At 47.6% G+C, this 15,317-nt stretch overlaps 1 protein-coding gene across 1 annotated transcript; it reads right to left on the bottom strand.

The window, feature by feature from the left end:
- Window positions 1–13,221: 13,221 nt before the first annotated feature.
- Window positions 13,222–14,973, bottom strand: LOC138579606 (hemoglobin subunit beta-2-like). The gene is made up of 3 exons (XM_069649870.1): window positions 14,823–14,973; window positions 14,109–14,331; window positions 13,222–13,486 (listed from the first exon to the last, which is right to left on the bottom strand). The coding sequence occupies exons 1-3, from the start codon at window positions 14,912–14,914 to the stop codon at window positions 13,358–13,360; spliced, it is 444 nt and encodes a 147-aa protein (XP_069505971.1). The 5' UTR covers window positions 14,915–14,973; the 3' UTR covers window positions 13,222–13,357.
- Window positions 14,974–15,317: the final 344 nt, after the last annotated feature.

Raw genomic sequence — 15,317 nt, 5'->3', positions numbered from 1 at the left:
CGCCTCCCTAATATCAGTGCTTTTTTGGCTTGTTTAACACATCAAGGCCACAGATAATCAGTACTTCTGTGTCAATTGATCTATAGATGTTTCATACACTAGCTGTAGCCTGGGTTAGAGATTTTGATTACCCTGTTAAAAGTACTGCATTATGTATGTTTTACATATAAGCCCCATGTCGAATCTGGAAAATGACATTCCCCAAATGTTTGATCGTGGAGAAACCCCGCCTGTTTCTGTGCCTTGGTTTTATATCTGGCTGAAATGAGAGCGCCTGGAAACATAGGTGTTGGACGCATCTGAAGGATGTGTGCTATCACTTCCTGTAATGTCACTTGGGCTGGGGTCAAAACACATCACTTCCTGTGATGTCATCAGAGGTCAAGGGCCATGTGATGTCACTTTCGCTACCCCTAGAATTTTGGTGACATGACGTCCCCGATTCATTTGTATCCATTGTTATTTAAGAAACCCAAAGGGGCCACAGACAGTGTCCGCCCCTCAAATCTGTAGGCAAGGGGGAGCCCAATCATATCAAAATGGGCCCCCGCGAGCCCTGACAAATGTTTAGCCGGGCCCTGTGAGCAAGCACTAAAGCTGGTCTTTGTTATTCCAATGTGCTTGACAGCCAGCAAGGAGGGAAGGGTGCATGTGTGTGTTGTGGCTGGTATGATGAGAAGGTGTTGCACTAAGAAACGGCAGGTTTCGATCGCCTTTTGTCTGTCATCCGAGTGCTAAATCTGACTCTGGGCATGTTTGATCTCCACCTGCTGCCTATTGGTCCATAAGAAGGTCCACCATTGTAGTTTTAATGTAGCAGGGCTGTGTAACATGCTTGTGGATTCCCGGGTACAAATACTGCAGCTCATTGGCTCTTGTTTTGCATGCTTTAATACCAAATAAGCCCTCCCCCACCCCTATTGCAAAAATCAAAAGTCGGCACTGTTTATTGAAATTGGGCATTTACTAATAGAAGTACCTCTGCAGGGGGAGAGGGGTGGACATTACTCTGCACCCTTGAAAAATCTTCATGAATGTAGCCCTTTCCTACTGAAATACCCTAGAAAGGGTAGGATGGAAGCTCTGATCTCTTGGAATATAATAATACATGGCTTATTCCCTAATGTAATACACCTCCTCTTCGGTAGGGGGCTCGGATCGCGTGAGGTATAATAATGCATGGACTATTCCCTTAATGTAATGCCTGCCCTCTTTGGTAAGGGGCTCCACTCTCATTGGGTATAATAATGCATGGCCAATTCCCTAATGTAATGCCTGCCCTCTTTGGCAGGGGGCTTGGTTCTCATGGGCTATAATAATGCATGGCCGATTCCCTAATGTAATGCCTGCCCTCTTTGGCAGGGGGCTTGGTTCTCATGGGCTATAATAATGCATGGCCAATTCCCTAATGTAATGCCTGCCCTCTGGTAGTGGGCTCTCTCTCTTTTTCTCAGTTGGAACTCCACTTGGAAAAACCAGAGGAACTCTTAAAAGTGGCAGATGTGTGACAGATGTGATATAACCTCCAGTTTTCGTTCCTCGCCACATGGGCGAAACCGCCAACCAGACCTCGTGGGACCTGTTGATCATCCCCTTCCATACCCAAAGTCCATCAATATTTTTTCGTACTGACCAGCAGAAGATTGCCACAGAACTCTTGCAAGAGATTTTGTGTGTGGAACATGTGTAGGGGGCTGGGGCCAGGGATGTCATTTAGGGGTCACCAGAGGTCGCAACTGTGACCTCTGAGGTCTCCCTTGCGACCACTGTGGTCTCCCTTGCACACTTTTTTTTTTGTAATGCAAGATCCTGGGCTGTGGCCAGCACCACTTGGCTCTTTACTTCTGGAGTGGCTAGCTTTCTTGTTCAGGCCACTTAAAAAAAGAAGAAAAATAAGAACAGGAGTGCAACAAGTCTAACACTTTCAGCACTGACCCTAAATAGGAAAGAATAGGAATACCAAAAAATGTGTCTTTCTGTAGTTCTATAAAATAATTGCTAGACTCATTAAAGGTTTATTTCAGGCACACTTCAGGGGGTGAGTCACTGATTTAATCTGTTCTTAAACGCTTCAACGCAGCCTTTCATCCTTCTGAGGTCGATAAATGAGTACAAACATAGGTTGGGTGATATTGGGTGTATATTTTTTCTATATAAAGCGCTTAAGCGTAATTGCTATATAATAACACATCATTATCATTTGGCCACGGACATCTGCTTGCATTCAAAGTAATTTGGTAATATGGGCCTATACACACTGATCTTAATGATACATATTGCGAGCCATTCTTGTATGAAATGTACATCACATTATAGTGATATCTTAACCATATTTTTCGTAGTGTACAATGCTATGTGATACCATTCCCTGTTTTGTCAACGGGTGAAAAGTTGTGTTCCATCACTTCCCGCGATATCACTTCGGGGTGGGGCAAATGACATCACTTCCTGTGATGTCATCAGGGGGTCAAGGGTCGTGTGATGTCACTTCAACTACCCCTGGTGTTTTGGTGAAATGATGTCCCTGGCTGGGGCAGCGGTAGGTAGGGGGCATTCAGATCCACCAAATGTCGCCCAGAGCTATGAAGAGCCGTCTGAGCCCCAGATCCTCTGCACAGGTTTGGTGTCCAGATTAAAAACCCCGCTCCTTTCTGAGTGCTATGTTGTGGGTGGTGCTTGTTATAGAATGTAGAGTAGTGGTGGAACCCTGGGTTCCCTCAGGGCTCTGTGAGTGTCAGTTACACATTCAGGGTGGGAGCCACGCCAAGAAGGAGGAGGTTACCTGCTCTCCCCTCCTACCTTCTAGCATGTTCCACGCAACTACATAAAGTACCTTCTCCTTTTGTACTTACATGGTCCTGGTGGGCCTTGAGTCCTTCCTGCCTCCTTGAGATGACCCAGACACTGCATATGTGGGTTGTGCTTGACTGTTGGATGGAAGAACAGGGCTGGTCCACATGGGAGAATTTTTGGGGAGCCCTTTTCACATTCGTTCCCTTTTTCTGATATTGTCTGTATGGTGCTTCTTTGTAATGTTCATTAAAGAATGACTCACCCATTGAGAAAATATTTGCGGGCCTTTTGGGGATTGTTTATTTTTGACTCCAACTCCCCCCTCTTTCTTCCTTCAACCACAAAAAACAAAAATAGAAACAAACCTTTGTTATAGTGTTTTTTTTATTCCCTCTCTGTTACACCAATTCAAAACTCCAAAAAGAGAAACACGCTGAAAACCTCTCTGTAGAAACCCCTTTGAAAGCTTTTTCCATTAGTGGCCCCCTCGACTACTTTAGAACAAGTGGATCTCTTTGGGAGCATCTCACCTTCCGGTGAAGAGGAGCTCCAGCGTGAGGTGGAACAGAAGGAGGCAGAAATTGAGGAGGTGATGGAACAGGAGAAGGTGGGTGCAGGGCAAGAGGAGGCAGGTGAGGGACAAGAGACGGGGGCACAGCACGAGGTGGAACAGAAGGAGGCAGAAATTGAGGAGGTGATGGAACAGGAGAAGGTGGGTGCAGGGCAAGAGGAGGCAGGTGAGGGACAAGAGACGGGGGCACAGCACGAGGTGGAACAGAAGGAGGCAGAAATTGAGGAGGTGATGGAACAGGAGAAGGTGGGTGCAGGGCAAGAGGAGGCAGGTGAGGGACAAGAGACGGGGGCACAGCACGAGGTGGAACAGAAGGAGGCAGAAATTTAGGAGCTGATGGAACAGGAGAAGGTGGGTGCAGGGCAAGAGGAGGCAGGTGAGGGACAAGAGACGGGGGCACAGCACGAGGTGGAACAGAAGGAGGCAGAAATTGAGGAGCTGATGGAACAGGAGAAGGTGGGTGCAGGGCAAGAGGAGGCAGGTGAGGGACAAGAGACGGGGGCACAGCACGAGGTGGAACAGAAGGAGGCAGAAATTGAGGAGCTGATGGAACAGGAGAAGGTGGGTGCAGGGCAAGAGGAGGCAGGTGAGGGACAAGAGACGGGGGCACAGCACGAGGTGGAACAGAAGGAGGCAGAAATTGAGGGGGTGATGGAACAGGAGAAGGTGGGTGCAGGGCAAGAGGAGGCAGGTGAGCACGAGGTGGAACAGGCGGCAGATGTGGGGCAGGAGAGGGAGGCAGGGCTGTACTGGCTGATTGGGAACTCTGGAGGCTTCCCAGTAGGCCCGGCACTCTGGGCCTCTTTTGTGTTGCATTTCCAAATGTTCCCATAGGAAAAGGGTTGGGCTTGGTGAGAATGTGTAATATGGGGCCACTTTGAAAATGATTTCCAGGGCCTCTTTTGGTTCCCAGTCGACCCCTGGAGGGAGGTGTGGCAACCAAAGAGACGGAGGGAGGTCAGTGAAGCTCGAGTACCGTTTCTTCCTAGTTTATTGTCTTGAGAGTATTAGGATGATATTAGCGAGCAAAATGAACAGGTACATCACTTACAATAATAATTTGATATGTATATAGCGCTTTGATCCAAAGTGCTTTACATGGCACATATTTACATACATTATTATTACCCTATTGAAATTGGCACTCACTTTATCAAGCTGAGTCAATCGTGTCGGGATTTGAACTTGCAGATCACAGCAAACGGCGCTTAACCCATGGAGCCACCTTACTGGTGGTAGCCAGCCTAGTGGTGTTGCTTATCTAAAGTCATGGCCGTACCTGATCTCTGCGTGAGTGTAGCCTGAATGCTGCCACCTGTCTGTGCTGTGCCTGTACTCTGAGAAAAGCTTGCAGTGTTGCTCCTGTTTTTGTATGTTTTCTGTGTGTGAGTGCAGCTTGCATCGCTCCTGCCTGTGTCGGTGTGTGTGTGTGGGGGTAAAAGAGAAGCTTGCACTATTGGAGCATACAGTGTAACTGTTCTGTCCAGGAGGGTAGTTTACGCTACTGCCACCTGTGCTAGGGCTGGGATTTGTGTGTGAAGGACCCTTCCACAGCCTTTGCCTCTGCATATGCCTGCTTTTGTACATGTGAAAAGCTTGCACTGTGAGCGGCCATGTGGTACATGTTTTTCTGCAAGTGAAGCCTGCTCTGCTGCAGCCTGAGATGCACCAGTCTTTGTGCGTAGCAGGTACTCTCACCGCCCCGCCACTGCCTTTTTGTACCAGTTCTTTCAGTGAGGAAAGCTTACAATTCTGTTGTCTGTGCTGTAACTGTTGAGCAGGCCCGGATGAAGATGTGTGGGTCCCAATTTAAACATGATGGTTGGGAGGGGGGGCTCGCTTACAGAGGAAAACAGTGTGAGTCACCCATGGGGTGGATACATTATAATGGTGACAATGAAATGCAGCTAGGGGTTGGCAGCAGCTGATTATCACAAGATAGCCTGCCAGCAGGGAGCTGAAACACTAAATACCCACTGAAAATGCGATTAATTGCCACCTGGCAAGGGTGCGTAAACTCTGACTTTTTTTATTTTTAATTAAGTAATAAAATGATGCTGGTAATTCCATTTCTGAAAGAGAAATCGGGTAATCAGATTCCCCTTTCATAAACTCCATGCCACAGGCATAGAGAGTACTTGTGCCCTGCTCCATCAGTAGCCTGATCCTCAGTGCCTGCTCTACCAGTGGCACAGGGCAGGTTCAGAGGCCACAGGCGCCCCCTTGACTGCGGAAGTGGCAACAAAGTCCTAAAGAGCCCTAAAGATGTCCTGGTGGCACATAACTGTAAATATAGGCCATACCCGGGCTAGGTTATGCTGGCCGGCATCTTTCAGAGTTAATATAGGCCATACCCGGGCTAGGTTATGCTGGCCGGCATCTTTCAGAGTTAATATAGGCCATACCCGGGCTAGGTTATGCTGGCCGGCATCTTTCAGAGTTAATATAGGCCATACCCGGGCTAGGTTATGCTGGCCGGCATCTTTCAGAGTTAATATAGGCCATACCCGGGCTAGATTATGCTGGCCGGCATCTTTCAGAGTTAATATAGGCCATACCCGGGCTAGGTTATGCTGGCCGGCATCTTTCAGAGTTAATATAGGCCATACCCGGGCTAGGTTATGCTGGCCGGCATCTTTCAGAGTTACCCCAGCCACATTAAATTAATTTTGCACGTCTGTCAGACCTGGGCCCAGTTCAGCAGTGGAAGGATTATGTGTAGTCCTTCCAGACAAGGCCCACCCTGCCCACGGACAGGACTAATCTTTGGGGATTGCTTCTCTTTGTTCCTTTGTAAAGGGCACGTAACACCCTTTCCCTCAGGACCGCCACTCCACAGGACGCTGGCCTGGGAATAGAAACCAAGAGGCACCGCCGTTCACAGAGAGCCAGGCCTCACACCAGGCATTTCTAAAGGCCTTTGATCATATTGAGAGGGAAGGGGCCGAGTTAGGGTGAGCCAGAGAGCTAGTTTTTGGAGTCTTCTGCCATCTTCGTTCTCTCTGCCCCTCTTTCTCTTTCCTGTCCCCTCCACTTCCTTTGGAGCAGAGCACTTTGGCTGTGATACCGGACGGGCAAGGTACACTCATTTCAAGGGCAGGGATTGGACCCCTTAAGCAGGTTAGCTTTGGTTCAATCACTGGGAGACTTTTGCCTATAAAAGAAGGGGTCTCCTACCACTTCTTGGAATCATCTTGAACCATTCTGAAGGTTTTGTTGGACCCTGCTGAGAGAGCAGTCCTCTCTAAAGTCCTCCAGCTGAGAGGTGGAGACAGGTGTTCCAAGGCAGAGACCAGCTCTACCCCCTAAACATCCCCAGGGACCACTGGGGATGGTCTCCTGCTGGAACAGGACCGGCCTCCCTGCCAGCCACAGTGGTACCCAGGACCTCACTGTGCAGGTGTGTGCCAGCCTTCCCCGTGTTTGGGAGCCCGAGAACAAGGGTTCTACGTTATTTCACCGACCTATTTTTCAACGTGGGACTTTTCATCGTCAGAATTTTCATCGCCAAAAACCCTGTTTTTTGTTTTTTTTTATTCTGGGGGGTTCCCCCTAGACCCTCCCCTTACTATTATAATCATACCCCAACCCCTACAAAACACCGCCCAAAATAAAACATTGAAAAAACTGGGTTTTTGGCGATGAAGATTCTGACGATGAAAAGTCCCACGTTGAAAAATAGATCGGCGAAATGCGTGTATACCGAGAACAAGGACCCATCTTGCCCCTGAGTCCCTGAAGTGGAACTCACAGCAACCTAAGAAGTAACCTGCTGCTGGAGCAAGAACGCCTCTCTGCCAGCCACAGCTTTACCCAGGACCTCACCATGTTGGAGGACCCTTGCAGGCATGTGCCAGCCTCCCCTGTGTTTGGGAGCATGAGAAATGGACTAATCTTGTCCCTGAGCCCCTGGATTGGGACTCACAGCACCCCAAGAGCCAAGACACCCAAGATTCTACCGTTGTTCTCTGTGAAATTGCATGGAGCGTGCTTCATGAACTGTTCAAAACATTTAGACAAGCAGGACCCGCCGTTGCTGCCTTTTGCTCTCTCCCGATCTTCTCACAGCACCATGAAGTCTGGTTTGGTGCTGCGGAACCACCAAGAACTACAAAGAAGGTACTTTTGACTGCTAACTGCCCTTTGGTCCATTTTTGGAACCTAGAGACTGGTTAGGTCACTTTGTACCCCTTTTGCTCACAAGTACATATGCTTTTTCAAGTACATTGTAGCTTTTGCTTGCCTTTCACCCATGATTCATTACCCAAAGTGCTGCATCTTGCATCTTTTCTTAGTCTGTGTTCTTTCCTCAGGGGTGGGTTGTGTGCAGTGTTTATCTAGTTAGTATTGTTATTCCTGACTTACAATTCAGATCCAACCTCATCCACTAGATCAAGGATCATATTTATGGTTGTAGGTCAAATCGTCGAAAACCAAATGGTCAAATGACCATTTGATCGAAGTAAAATGGTCGAAAAAAAGGTCGATTTTTTTTTTTTTGACCAGATATATTAAGATATATATTTATATATATATATATATATATATATATATATATATATATATATATATATATATATATATATATATATATATTCTTGTTGCCGATCCACCATGGTCCTGAAGATTCCTTTTCATTTTGCACGGTTCTCTTTTGAGAGTCACTTACCCTCTTGTTCTGGTTTACACAGCTGTTGTAGCGGGGGCCGTAAATGTTTATTTTCACTATGGTATACACGGTTCCTAATTGTTTTTAATAACTCAGGCTGCTAGCAGCAGTCCTTTTTCTCTTGTTCAATTGTTTGTTGCAGGCAGTCGGCAAAGACTTTTTCATGTAGTAGCTTATAGTCGCTTTTGCGTACTTGTTTTTCAGAATGGTAACACCCACCTCCTGAGGAAGACGTTCAGTTAACCACCACTACATGTCGAAACCAGTCGAGAGATAAATTCTACAGGGATGTGATCTTTGCATCTGTTATTCCTATCCACCCTGACAATAGATTGTTTGTGAATTATTTCTATGGCAGGCATTTACCAGTGTTATGGGGAGAAGGTGCGCTGAAGGCCTCATGCAAACCCGGGACGACCAGAATGCATCTGGCTTAAGTGCAGCCCCCGGCGAATCTGTCAAAAGTCTGGGTGTAGGAATCTTCCCATCGGGCTCGCGGGAGCGTCACATTTCGGTGGTATGACACTCAGGCTTTCTGAAGTTGCACTGCCATTTCTCCCATCCCAACCTTGAGCCAAAGTAGTTGCAGCATCTAGTTTAGGGTCCATGGACTATTGTAATGGTATTTACTTAGGCCAACCAGCCTTTTTCATTCAGCAGCTGCAGCTACTTAAAAATGCTCCAGGCTAATCCTACCCCCTATGTACCGTCTAGGGCCCTTCGGTCTGCTTCTCACAAACTCCTGCTAGTCCCACGATTCTGCAGAGTATGGGCAGGCGGTCGAGCTTCCTCGACTCTGGCACCTGCAATGTGGAACTCCCTCCTGATTCAGTTACGGGAGGTGAGTGACCATCTGGGCTTTCAGATATCTCTAAAAACATAACTTTTTTAAAAATTGTTTTTAGAATGTTTTCTGTTTTTTATATAGGTTCTATCTCATTTCTGTTCTCTTAGTGCCTGGTTGCCTGCGGGCTGTAGTCAGCGCTCTACAAACCCTCTTAGATTACACATTACATTACTCCTCCCTACTTTGATCAAAAGTGCACAGAGAGGAGTGCTGACACGCAAGTGCCCAGAGAGGAGTGCTGACACGCAAGTGCCCAGAGAGGAGTGCTGACTCAAAACTCTTACTCAATTCCTCCTGAATACTGCCCCATCATTACTCGCCCCAACATCAGGGACGTCATTTCACCAAAATGCCTGGGGTAGTGGAAGTGACATCTCATGACCTTTGACAACTGATGACATCACAGGGAGTGATGTCATTTGACCCCTCTCCCCACACCACCACCTCAAAGTGACATCACGGGAAGCGATGGAACTCAACCTTTCACCCCTTGCCCTTGACAAAAAAGGAAGTGACATCACATACTGATTAAGTACACTTCGAAAAATATGGTTGCAATATCACTATGATGTTATATACATTTCATAAAAGATTGCCACATGAATCGTTAAGATCAGTGTGTATAAACCCATATTACCAAATTACTGTGAATGCAAGCAGACGTCCCAGGCCAAAGGATAATGATATGTTATGATGTAGCACTTACGTTTAAGCATTTTATATAGAACAAATATACATACAATATCACCGAACCTGTGTTGGTACTCATTTATCCACCTCAGAAGGGTTAAAGGCTGAGTTGAGGTGTTTAAGAATGGAATAAATCAGTGACTCACACCCTTGGAAATAAACCTCTGAGTCTAGCAATTATTGCATTAAATTACAGAAAGACAAATAATTTGTTATTCCTATTCTTGCTTATTTAGGGTCACTGCTCAAAGTGTTCCACTTGTGGAACACCCCGTTTTTTTTAAGAGGCCTGAACAAGAAAGTCAGCCACTCCAAAAATAAAGCGCCACATGATGCTCGCCACAGCCCAGGAGCTTAAATTTAAAAAAAACGTTTTTTTCCTAGGGGTAGAAAGGGAGACCACAGGGGTAGCAAGAGATACCTCAGGGGTCGCAACTGCGAACCCTGGCAACCCCTAAATGACGTCCCTGCCCAACATCACGATTTAACACTTGTGGTTCTACATGTTTTGAATGGCACATCTCACTGTTCCATCCCACTCGCCAACTTAGCCTCTGAACCCACGGATGCAACTAGGCTGAAACTTTGAGGGGTCGGGGGGCTAACACGTGAAATGATAGGTGAGGGGCTACCTTCAGAGACCTCGTGCGGGCGGGGGGGAAATTGTACTTAAATGGCGCCCCATCCCTTTTGTCCTAACTCCTAAGGAACGTTTTGGGAACCTATTCACATAGTGTCATTTGGCATAGCATCCATCCCCAGCCTAACAACACATCTCGCTTACACACCCACTGCACTAAATGCCCCTCAACGCCACACTACCCGACCACAGATACACCAACACAACTCTCCACACGCAGACACCAGTCAACCACACACACAATTTGCATTACCTACCTGGCGTGTCAATTAACCAGCGCTCTAGACAAGTCACAAAACAGCTCAAACTGTCCCACTGCAGAGCGCCGCATCTATTCCGATCTGCACACATCAACACTGCAGAGAATCAGAAGTGCTGTGCTCCTGTTAGTGTCCTCTAACACGCCGCGAAGCGCCCAGAAACAGTTACGAGGGGTGTAGGTGTGTATGCAAGCCACAATAGCATAGCCCAAGCGGGCCTAGCAAAGAGCGTTACTCATTCCCCTGTGGGGTAGTGCGCTGAATGGCCCAGGCAACTTCTGTGGCTGGCAGCGCGCGGGCAGGACATTCTCAGGCTGCTATGCCATCATCTCGAGCGCAGCGACTAGCTGGTGAGACTATAGATCTCACCAAATAAGTAATATGGGAACCTGGGGAGGGTCTCTGCGACAACAGCACATTTCAAGGTGTCAGAGGGATCACTAATGGAGAAACACAGAGACACCACTTTGCCCCTAAAATCACGAAATCTGCCCCATTCCGAGCATTTTTTCAGGTACCATGAACTTAATCACTGTTTGCAGTTAATTCACAGGGACATTACATACTTTGGTGAAGCTATGAATCCGGGATTTTAACCCTCTCTCAAAATGAGGCACTTGGCCACATGCCTTCTGGGCTCTACTTGGAACAAATGTTTAAGTTTTGGATTTCATGGACTACTGTAATACTACCTCATAGTGCTTCCTTGAAAAATACATAAATCCCCTAGTAAAGAAACCTGACAATATATAATACTTATGGAAACATGTGGAGCCAAAGAAATACAATTGTGCCATCATTTTCCACATCATCCTGAATGGAAAACTACAAGACGTAGAATGTAAAATAATGATAGCCTAAAATAAGGTCCTCTTGTACTGCACTGTGCATTCAGCACTTTAATATATACTTTTTTAAATTTTATTTAAACTCCTAAATTGTATGGTGGGGACCTGTTACATTTTCCCTTATGTAAAAACAGGTCCCCGGAATGATCTGCACTGTGGAGTGCAATACCCTCGCTTGTACTCCTTAACTTTCTCACCTTGCAATGCACATTGAGTAAATGCTGTGTGCCATGTGTGCATGGCAGTCAGTGTTTGCAATGGATTCCTTTCGAATCCGCCTGCTTTTAAAGCAATGTGATTCCAAAAGAATCCAAAGTATTTGTGCCATCATGACAATGTCAGGCTGGCGTAAATGCGTGTGCCTTTGTATAACAGATCGGATGGCGGTGGCAGAAAGGGTAATTCCGTGGCGTGCTCCTTCCCCGCCACACAACTGAATGAAAATATGGCGCAGCATTAAAAGCATGAATACAACTTCTAGGCATACATTTTAAACATGTGTTTTATGCTACACCATAACAATACGATCCCAGCTGTGTAAAAAGGTCACCTGGTATCGCAATGGTTTGTCACAAGCTTCAAGTTTGCTGTAATGCATGATGTTAGGAACCTTTATAGCCACATGTTTGCCTGTCAAGGTCGTGGACATCATGGCTATACACTGAACTCTCAAAGGTAGCTTTATTGATTGTCTTGGAAGCAGACGCAGGTGTGCTATTCAGTTGGAGCTGTAGGGAGTCTTGCGGCAGGAAATGCCCCGTGGTGGTGCCAGCGGCCTAAACATGCCCTCCTAATAGAGGCACTGCTATCATGACGAAAGGGGCAATAGCACGCCACGCCCCTTGCATCGAAGACCCGCCATAGCGCCAAGAGGCCACACAGGTGGCAACAGTGTGCGGAACAAGAACCTTTCACAAAACATAGCATGGACCCGCCTCGGTTCATCGTCTGCATTACTCTGTCCCGCTCATGGCGGCTGTGGAGGTTCGGCAGGTCCCTTCATGAATGGCCGATCATTCCGAGAGTGGGGGAGGGGGGCTGGAGCCGAATTAGCCCACTCGTGTTGCCCCCATGCCTGCACGTTGCCCCTCCTCCCACCCCTGCACAGAACACAGAGAGAGCTCACAATCCCCGAATTCTTCTGCCCTGAGATGAGGCCCACGAATTTATCATAAAGGTGTTGTTAGGTTGTGCATTTTCTGTCACATGATCGCACACGTCGTCTCAGCTAAAAGCAACTAGACACCAGACGGTTGAACATATAAGCAGAGAGGTGCTATGCTTATAGCGTTACCCCAGTGCACACCTGCGCTCATCACAATATCGCATTCCAGTTCAGCGCGTCAGGCTGGATTCCGCAGGCTTTCAAGAGCTGCAATAACCAGAACATCCAGGACAACCAGGACTCTCACCTCACAAACCCTACTATCAATCCCACCAGTTAGTAATATTATTTAAACCGAGCTAGATTTGCCACAACTAGGATTCTCACCACACTAACCCCACCTTCAAATCTCTGCATACCTAACTCACCTGAAAATTCACACAACCACCTCTCGCCCAGCAAACCGCACGCACTTCACCACACCGCATCAACAACAAACAACATATAAAAAACACCAACAGCATACGTGGTTGCGCCCGGTCCAATACTAACACCAAAGCGCAGCGCACGGTGTATACCGAGCTGAAGCCACCAACAGCACACCACCTCTCTCTCTCTCTCTTCTACTCCCTCTTCTCCCGACTAACCAAACCCCCCTCTTGGTTACAGATCTGCCAGAGCGTCTGGGGACCAACTCCGTTGGTGACAGTGCGCAATATAAATACATTTAACATTTAATATTTATATTTAACATTTAACATCCGGGCGCCGGAAATGGAGCAAGCAGACATGACGCTGTTTAGTAGAAAGGCGATGAATCTCTTTATTTACATCACATGATGTTGACACTGTGAGGCGCCCTGAGGTGGCATCTACAGGCTGGCATCCCAAGACCACCCCCACAGTCCAGGGTCTGACGCAGACAGTAAAGCGTTTAGTGGTAGTGCTTGGAGAGACCGGCGCAGGCCACTGCCAGGAACTTCTCCCAGGCGGCGTGCACTTCCGGGGTGAAGGCGGCTCCCAGCTTGCGGGCCAAGACGATCACCAGGCAGTTTGCCAGGAGCTGAGGGAGGAAATAAGAGGCCCTGTTAGTTATGGTTCTTCTGCTCACTGGTACGAGTCCCCGCCCAGTCCCCAGAAGCAGCAGGAGCTGCACAGGGCAGAAGGCGGCATTAAGGGGCGTCTCGAGCATTGAGGACAAGCCGCCCCATGATGCACAGCGCCACAGCAGCTAGTAACCACAGCTCTCAAGGGAAAGTTGTGTGCAGGCCATGATTCATCTCATTTCACGACATATATTTAAAGAATAACAATTTCCTGCAGTTAACTCATCGAAATTCATGCTGTGAGATGCGTTGACAACCCAGAATTCATGTTGGACTCTCATTGCCATATTGAGAGTAATACTTGAAGAGTGTCCCTGCGCGCTTTCGTAGTTGCCATCATGAGCCATCGCAATATGTAACTTCTTATCCAGTTCTGTTTTTTTCTTTGCATTCAGGGACGTTTAGTATTAGTTTTTTTTTTTTAAAAAAAAGGGAAACGTAAAACTACAAGTCCCAAAATGCAAAGAAAAAAACAGGACTGGATGAGCCCCCTGCAGATGGGAATGGATCATGCTGGAAACTGTGTGTTAAGTCCTCGCCATTTATCAACTTCACGCCCTCAATGGAGATTTTAATTACCTGGAAGTTCTGGGGGTCCACGTGCAGTGTGTCCGCGTGAAGCTCGCTCAGTTTGGACAAAGTGTCCTTGACGTTGTCTAGGTGGTGGACGGCGCCTCCCAGGGCGGACAGGACCTTCTTGCCATGAGCGGCGACCTTGGCATTACTGCCGATGGCTGCCGCACAGGAGAGGTCCCCAAAGCTGCTGAAGTACCTCTGGGTCCACGGGAAGACAACCAGCACCCTAAGAGAGTGGAGACAAAAGGGGGCAGGGGTCAAAAGAGGGCTCATCTCTGAATGCTTGTGTTATCCAGCAATCTCCTCTGATTGGAAAAAACAGATGATCAGGAAACAGTGCCGAAAACAGCTAAAACCTCTTAAAAGGAAGCATTTTGGATCAAATTTGCTATAAATCTATTAATTCAGCGTTTGCAAGTCTAGTCACTGATGGTTGAGGGGGTGGGGGCTGCACACGTGAGACTTGAAAAAGGGGCTGCAGATAGAAGTTACAGGTTAGGGACAGCCCCGTTTGAGATAAAGTGCATAGAAAAGTCAATATAAGATAAGGCCTGTGGAGAGACGGGCCTGGCGCGAGTCAGACAGTGAAGGGGAATAACGGGGAATGGATTCAATGGAGGTAAAACCCGCTAAGATGGAGCATATGAGGCACACGAGGAAGAGGAACGATAGAGATGGAAGCAGAGGGGGTCTGGGGTAACAGTTGCCTCCAGGTACCTGGTCAGGGTGTCCTGCCCATCGGCCTCCGCGTCCACCTGGCTCCACACAGAGGTGATGGCGGCCTTCTCTTCTGCTGTCCACTGGACCATCTTTGCTCTGGGGTTGGGGGGCGGCCTTGGTGAGTCAGATGTTGATCCTGGAAGGTCCTTCTGCTGGAGAGTTGAGAGACCCTCGCAGATTTATAGGCACAGCTGCCAAGACCCACCCAGGGGGGTCCTTCTGCTGAGTCAGGCTGGACCCTCTTATCTCTTCGGCCAGGCGCCCCCACCCCAAGGCTTTCGACGCCTTCTTCCGCACGTAAGCACATTGGGTGTTTTTGTGAAAGCATTTTGACCTTGTATATGCCTATTTTTAATAGTGAGATATCACACGTATACTTTATTCTATATCCTCCATCCTCCACAAATATATCATTTTTTATTTGGAATTTCTTTCGAGGGACACTTTGCACAATTTAGATGCCTCTTGAATTTTAAACGCCTGTATGTCTCG

Source organism: Ambystoma mexicanum, chromosome 3p (assembly GCF_040938575.1).
Source record: "Ambystoma mexicanum isolate Mex_15411 chromosome 3p, UKY_AmexF1_1, whole genome shotgun sequence".
NCBI classification, from domain to species: Eukaryota; Metazoa; Chordata; class Amphibia; order Caudata; family Ambystomatidae; genus Ambystoma; species Ambystoma mexicanum.
The sequence above is the reverse complement of the archived record's forward strand: the minus strand, read 5'-3'. Positions and strand labels throughout refer to the sequence as shown.